Source organism: Teleopsis dalmanni, chromosome 1, assembly GCF_002237135.1.
Source record: "Teleopsis dalmanni isolate 2A chromosome 1, ASM223713v2, whole genome shotgun sequence".
Taxonomy (NCBI): Eukaryota; Metazoa; Arthropoda; class Insecta; order Diptera; family Diopsidae; genus Teleopsis; species Teleopsis dalmanni.
In genome coordinates, this window is record NC_051846.1 from 129,943,736 (window position 1) to 129,950,845 (window position 7,110).

Here is a 7,110-nt window from a genome sequence, read left to right on the forward strand (position 1 = left end):
CTTCCACGACAATATATTGATTTCAGAACTTGGTTGATATGCGATGTGATTCATAATACCAAAGTTTAAAGCAAGTTTAAGATTTGAATGACGAGATGTGAGCGTCTGGTACTTTATATTGGTCAACGAACTACCAATACTGGAAACATGCAGGCGATGTTTATGTTTCGATAAACTAAGCTTCTTTGAAAACTCCTCCGTTATGAAGTTGACCTGAGAACATGAATCAAGTAAGGCTCTACCCACTTGATAACTTACCGATGAGTCCTTCACTAAAACCAATGCAGTGGCTAGAATTATTTCCTCGGTCGATAACATGTTAAGATGGGAATGGCTGGCAACGTTGTCGTTGGGCATAGCGGCGTGTTCTGTGTGTCGTGATGATCCCGCTCTCTTAATATTCGTTGGTAATTGCGAATGATGCAAGAGAGTGTGATGTGGCTTTGCGCAAACCTTACAGTTTTAGGCCCTTCACCTTTTCAAACCTTTAAATCACCTCCAGTACCTTAAAACAATGACAATTCTGTATTAGTTGTTCATTGCTACAACAAAATGAGCAAGAACTGCTGGATGTAAATGCAACAAATGCGTATTTTTTATTGAACGTCTAGGAGTTAAGATTATGAGGTTTACGTTGTGGTGATGATTGATTGCCGTTTCCACTGTCGAGTGATTCGAGAAACTGGTAATGCCTATTCAACAATTTTGAGCAATCCTCCCAACTGGGTAATGTGTCGAAGTTAAGCGATTCATTCCATTTCCTACGTGTAATTGCGTCCGTTTTTTGCATGACTAGCGAAATAAGTAGAGCCTCCATATTTGTTTCTCTGTACCTAGCGAACAGAGTGAACCACACAAAGCGGATACATTGTTTACCAGACTACGGAGTTGTTGGCTTGACTATGTTGGCGATATTTTCGGCGAAGATTAGGCTATTATTATCATAGCACGATTTGAGTCTACCCAGAGTTTTTGGATAGTTTTCATGTGAAATAAGAAATGCCTGTAATGTCTCTAGAGCTTGACTAGAGCTTGATCAGTAAATGGTTAAATTTCTCAATATTTCTGAGATATAATTCGCGATCTATGATTTGAAGAAACGAATTAATAAAGTTGTTATAGTCAGAGTACTTACCACTGAATGTAGGTGATTTTAACAGTGGTAATTTTTTAGTTGAGGTGAGAATTATTGCTGTTGCATCTAGCACTGATGCATTGTGGGCCTCTTCCTGCAGTTGAGACATTATTAATATTTTTGGGGAAACGTATTGGTCCTCTAGTTCAGCTCTAGACGTATCAGTTGCATCTAATTTCGCGATCGAAGTCTGAAATGTTAGAATTTGTTCAAAATATGATTCAAAAATACCTAGTCGACATTTCAGCTCCGGTTGTGAAAGCGAATTGCTCTTTCCTTTGTACGAAAGCTTTGATCCTTGAAATGCTCGATTTCGTCGAGGCTCGCTGTTGTTTTAGTTCTGACAGTTCTGCCGTGGTGATTGGATTTGCCGTTGCCATTGAAACGGTTGTAGATACGAAAAACGAAAAAAACGAAAGTATTTGACGAAGTGGAAGGGTCACAATAGCAGCAGCGAACTTCCCGAAAAATGTTTAACTGTTATTGTGGTAACTGTTGTCACACGTGACGTTGACGAATTCACGACTATCAATTAGAACTAATTAGAACAAATGTTGGCTTGATAGAGCGACTCGCACACGAACCGTAAAGTTATATTGTTGTTGTTGTTGTTGTAATTGTCGAACGCGACCTTGATGCGGATACGAAGTTCTATTTGGAGGTTAGCGGAACCTAAGCGATGAACCAAAAAAATGCACAATAGTATATACATACTGTTGGGGCCTCAAGAGTTTTTGAAACCACTAACGACAACAAAACTAGGACACAAAACGAAGTTTTTAAAGAAAGACCGACTCGTTTGAACTTTTACAAGAGACTAATTTTATTTTTAATTTCATAGTATTTTATAATAAAAAAGGGTTGCCAACTGCAACCAAAAAATAAATAAAAAAATATTCCAAATTAATAATAGAAAAATATAAAGCCAATCACGAACATTCTCCCCCCATTGAAATGGTCGCGTTCCAAGAGAGACATATTTAAAGGCAAGATACAGAGCTTCGTGACAGTGCGTCTAAAAACACCATGTATTGTGCGCACTACCGCTACACGAATGACACCATCAGGACCAGATATGACTTCAATAACTCTACCGAGCGGCCAGCGAAATGGTAGGAGATTGTCATCCTTTAAAAGAACTATTGCACCAAGTGATATATTTGGAGTCGGTCTTCGCCTTTTTGATCGCTCTTGTAGCTGTGTAAGATATTCGGTACTCCAGCGTTTCCAAAAAATTTGTTGAATATATGAAATGCGCTGCCAGCGATCAAGCCGGTTAACATTCAAGACCGTAGTGTCAGGCTCAATGATTGATGTTAACGGGGCACCGATTAGAAAGTGAGCAGGTGTGAGAACATCAAGATCTTCCGGACATTCTGAAAGCGGGCAGAGTGGACGAAAGTTGATAATAGCAGCAATTTGGCAAACCAAAGTGCGTAGTTCATCGAAGTCCAAAACTGCTAAGCCAACCGCTCGACAAAAGTGATATTTGGCTGTTTTTACGGCAGCTTCCCAGAGGCCGCCGAAATGTGGCGATCCAGGAGGTATGAATTTCCATTCGATGCTGTCACTGAGACATTAATGATGAAGCAGCTCATGATGTTTTTGAGTAAAGAAAAGTCTCCTGAGCTCAGCAAGCTGATTTTTGGCACCGCAAAAATTTTTAGCATTATCTGACCAAATGATTTTTGGTTTGCCACGAGTTGAAATAAAACGCTGTAATGCGGCTAGAAATGCTGATGTTGTTAAATCCTTGACCAATTCAAGATGGACAGCTTTGGTCGCGAAACAAATGAATAAACAAACATAGCATTTGATTGGAGACTTATTGCGAATTTCGGACTTGTAATAAAAAGGACCACAAAAGTCTGTGCCAGTAATGATGAAAGCACGATTAGCATGAACACGATCTTTTGGTAATTGTCCCATGATATGCCTTGCAGTTATTGGTTTCGCTCGGAAACATATAATACATTGGTTGATGACCTTGGATACTAGCTTTCTACCTCCTATTGGCCAATATTGAAGACGCATTGAAGCATTGATGAAAATGATTTATGATTGAAACAGTGAGCGGATGATGCTTAGGTAGTATAATTGGATGTTGTGCATTAAAGCAAGAATGGAGGTCCACATTGCCAAAGTGATGAAGTTAAAAGTTCGTCTGGAGTCGCTCCCTTAGATAGGATGTCTGCGGGATTTAAATCAGTGGGAACATGATGCCATGTCATCCATTTAGTCAAATGTTGAATTTTGCTCACTCGATTGGCCACGAATACATTGAAGGTAGACGGTTCAGATCGGATCCAGGATAACACTATAGATGAGTCAGACCAACAGTGAATTTCAGCGTTAAATATATTGAGACTTGAAATTTGGTGAATTAGTTGAGCTAATAAAGCTGCGGCACATGATTCTAATTTTGGTACTGTCAATGTTTTTAATGGTGCTACTCGAGACTTTGAACAAAGCAAATTGGCAGACGCAGAACTTCCGTGCTTCGAAACAACATAGATGCAAACGCCATATGCGTTCAAACTAGCATCACAAAAGGCATGTAATTCGAGTGATGCATGAGAGATTGAAACACAACGAGGAAATTCTAGTCTTTGAATTATATGGAGACGATTGTAGAGGTCAGTCCATGCAGTGTGGAGTTGGTTCGGAAGGCTTTCGTCCCAGTCGCAAATATCCGCAGTTACTGCAATAGGAAAAGATCAAAAACGAATGAGTAAGTCAATGAGATTTGGTTGAATTGTAGGACCCGACATTAATATATCATTTAAAGAGTATCCCGTGGAAGTGGCTGCTGACCCATCAAATACAACACGGAGTTTTGTGGATGAACTTGATTCTTTGATGACGCAATGATGTGGCAAAAAATACTTGGGACTAGTTAATTCTTCATCAGTTAATGGTGACATGTGATTAAGCTGCAGATACTCTTTCATAAATGCACTATATTGTGTCTTTAGATCAGTGTTTCGTTGTAGTTTGCGTTCCAGATTATAAAAACGACGTGCAGCTTGTTGATATGAGTCACCAAGTAGCTGAATATTTAATTTCAATGGTAAGCGAACTGAGTACTCACCAGTTACCAATCGAGAAAAGTGTGCTTGGAAATGGGCTTGACAATCTAAATGCTCTTTCGTAATTTTGATTACAGGATCAAAACAACTTTCTAGCTCCCAAAATTTTCTTACTTGTTGATCCAAGGAGTGATACCGATCATCCGGAATTGATGACTTTTTAAATGTGGCTAGTGATGATATTGAAGAATGCTGGTAACCTCCAGAAACTACCCAACCAAAAAGCGTTTTTTGTAATACTGGTAATTGAGGCGCTAAACGGATTTGACCTATACATAATAGATCGAAAAGAGAGCTGCACCAATAAGAATATCAATACGTTGTGATTTATAGAATGCTGGATCAGCTAGTTGAAGATTTTTTGGAATATTCCAATCAGTTGTATTAACATTTGTGCTGGGATGTTGATTAGTAATTTTAGAAGTAATCACTGCGGTGATGCTACTGGTGTAATTGCCAAAACGTGATTTTATGGATAACTCAGTAGTGTTGTCAGCGACAAAATCTCTATCTGTAATACCTGATATTACTGTGGCACATTTTGTTGTTTTAAGTTGAAGTGTGTTGGCAAGTGATTTTGTAATAAAGTGTAATTGCGATGCTGAATCCAGAAGAGCACGGCATGGTATATAAGAGCCAGCACGATTTCTTATTAATATGATTGCAGTTGCAAGAAGCACACATTCACTTGAAGGATAATTTTGGGTTTGTTGCGACGCGTTTGTTGAAACTAAGTAAGCCTACACTTTAGATTTAGTATTTGACGTCGGATTAGCTATTGGTACATCATTAGATGAAGAAAAGGTACTGTCATTAATACGATCATTTAAATGCAAGAGCGTGTGGTGAGGTCTTGAGCAAATACGACAAAACGAAGACTTGCATTGTTTTAATTGATGTCCCTTTTTTAGACACTTTAAACAAAGGCTAAGTTTTCTGGCTTTAGTTAGACGAAGTTTTGGAGAAAGATTTGTAAATTGACAACAGGAGTTAATGAAATGATCATCACTTTCACAAAATGTACATCCCTTTGAGTTTGTTGCTATGAACACTTTTCTGGCAATTGGATGGAGATTGATTTGCTTAGTTTTGTTATGTGCTGAAAATTTTGTGGCGTAATCAACATGCTCCAAAGTTTTACATCTTTTATCAAGAAAATCTGCCATTTGATCCCACGTAGGTATTGCATCAATTGAAGCCTTTTCTTCCCATTTTGCTTGAGATGCAGGATCTAGCCTTTGCGAAACAAGATGTACTATGAGACCATCAGCAATTTGTTCCTTGCTGCCCAGCGTGCTCAATGCATGTAGGTGTGAATTCATTTTATCACTAAGGCGTCGCAGATCAACAACGGCGTTTGGTTCAACACGTCGCAACCCAAATATTTCCTTTATGTGTGCCTGAAAGATTAACCTTTTGTTATCAAATCTTTTAGATAATAATAAAAGTGACTTAGCATAGTTAGCGTCACTGACTTCAAGTGACTTTATTGCATCTAGCGCTGAGCCCTTCAAACAAGATCTTAAGTGCTGAAGTTTTTCGAGATTGCTGAGTTCAATGCTTTCATCAACAATTGTTCCAAACATTGAAATGAAATGCGGCCAGTCCTTGATGTCACCACTGAAGGTCGGGAGTTGAAGTTCTGGCAGCCTTGAACGCGAGTATTTAACATTAATAGAAGGAGCCTCATCGTTCGATAGAAATCTACTAGTTCAATTTCTGATATTCGTTTGACGATGGGACTGCTCTATCATGATCGCGGATTTAATGTCAATATACTTCTGTTCAAAGTTATCTCGCACCTCACTTTCCAGTTCATGGAAGTCTTCCTGTTCGAGACTAGATTGAGCTGCGTCAAACTTAGTGTTGAGTTGTTGAAGAGAGTCGATGTAGAGTTGTAGTTGCACTTCATGGCAATTACTCAAAAATTCAGCAGACAACCTTTTTTCCAAATCCTTTAGTTGTGTTCCTAGACGTGAACATTTTAATTTTAAAAATGTTGATGCCTCTATCATATCTCCTTCCATTATTAATGTTCGTTAACAGATGCAAGTAATTGAGATCAACTACAAAAAATATAGATGATTCGCAGTCGAACCGTTTGAATGATTCGCACAACTGTTGTTTTTTTTTTGTTTTGTAAAAAATTGGTTGATGCGGCGCTGCCGACGCAAATGAAGTGCCGCAAACCAACTGTTCAAATAAACCCGCACAAAAATTCGCAACCGAATCGCGCGAGTTTTTTCTTTTTTGCAAAATGATGTAACCGAAACAAGTAAAAAATTGGTTGATGCGGCGCTGCCGACGCAGCTGTAATACCGCAAACCAAAACTGTAATGTTCAAATAAACGCACACAAAAATTCGCAACCGAATCGAGCAATTTTCAATACAATAAATGTTTTGAAAATATGAAAAAAAACATTGAAGTTTTGCACAAGTTTTTCCTCTTTTTTTTTTTTTATAAAGTGATGCAACCGAAACAAGTAAAAAATTGGTTGATGCGGCGCTGCAGACGCAGCTGTAATGCCGCAAACCAAAACTGTAATGTTCAAAGAAACGCACACAAAAATTCGCAACCGAATCGAGCAATTTTTAATACACTAAATGTTTTGAAAATATAAAAAAAAAACACTAAAGTGATCAACGTGATCACGTCGGGGTCACCAAAATGTTGGGACTTCAAGAGTTTTTGAAACCACTAACGACAACAAAACTAGGAACAAAACGAATTTTTTAAAGAAAGACCGACTCGTTTGAACTTTTACAAGAGACTAATTTTATTTTTAATTTCATAGTATTTTATAATAAAAAAGGATTGCCAACTGCAACCAAAAAATAAATAAAAGAAAATATTCCAAATTATTAATAAATTTTAATAGAAAAAT

At 38.0% G+C, this 7,110-nt stretch overlaps 2 protein-coding genes across 2 annotated transcripts; both read right to left on the reverse strand.

The window, feature by feature from the left end:
- Window positions 1-607: 607 nt before the first annotated feature.
- Window positions 608-3,064, reverse strand: LOC119666104. The gene is made up of 4 exons (XM_038075379.1): window positions 2,814-3,064; window positions 2,180-2,705; window positions 1,136-1,325; window positions 608-792 (listed from the first exon to the last, which is right to left on the reverse strand). Exons 1-4 carry the CDS (start codon window positions 3,062-3,064, stop codon window positions 608-610), a joined length of 1,152 nt encoding a protein of 383 aa, XP_037931307.1.
- A 182-nt stretch (window positions 3,065-3,246) lies between these two features.
- On the reverse strand, window positions 3,247-6,251 carry LOC119666105. The gene is made up of 5 exons (XM_038075381.1): window positions 6,004-6,251; window positions 4,969-5,874; window positions 4,544-4,911; window positions 3,900-4,493; window positions 3,247-3,836 (listed from the first exon to the last, which is right to left on the reverse strand). Exons 1-5 carry the CDS (start codon window positions 6,249-6,251, stop codon window positions 3,247-3,249), a joined length of 2,706 nt encoding a protein of 901 aa, XP_037931309.1.
- Window positions 6,252-7,110: the final 859 nt, after the last annotated feature.

What these genes read in the sequence shown, in the direction of transcription:
- LOC119666104 (XM_038075379.1), bottom strand. Translation starts at nt 3,064, where the DNA reads ATGGGACAATTACCAAAAGATCGTGTTCATGCTAATCGTGCTTTCATC. An exon ending in GGCAAACCAAAAATCATTTG is followed by an intron (nt 2,706 to 2,813) that starts GTCAGATAATGC and finishes TTAATGTCTCAG; the next exon opens with TGACAGCATCGAATGGAAAT. An exon ending in AAAATCACCTACATTCAGTG is followed by an intron (nt 793 to 1,135) that starts GTAAGTACTCTG and finishes TTATTTCGCTAG; the next exon opens with TCATGCAAAAAACGGACGCA.
- LOC119666105 (XM_038075381.1), bottom strand. Translation starts at nt 6,251, where the DNA reads ATGGAAGGAGATATGATAGAGGCATCAACATTTTTAAAATTAAAATGT. An exon ending in CGAGATAACTTTGAACAGAA is followed by an intron (nt 5,875 to 6,003) that starts GTATATTGACAT and finishes CTCGCGTTCAAG; the next exon opens with GCTGCCAGAACTTCAACTCC. An exon ending in TCAAATACTAAATCTAAAGT is followed by an intron (nt 4,912 to 4,968) that starts GTAGGCTTACTT and finishes TTATCCTTCAAG; the next exon opens with TGAATGTGTGCTTCTTGCAA.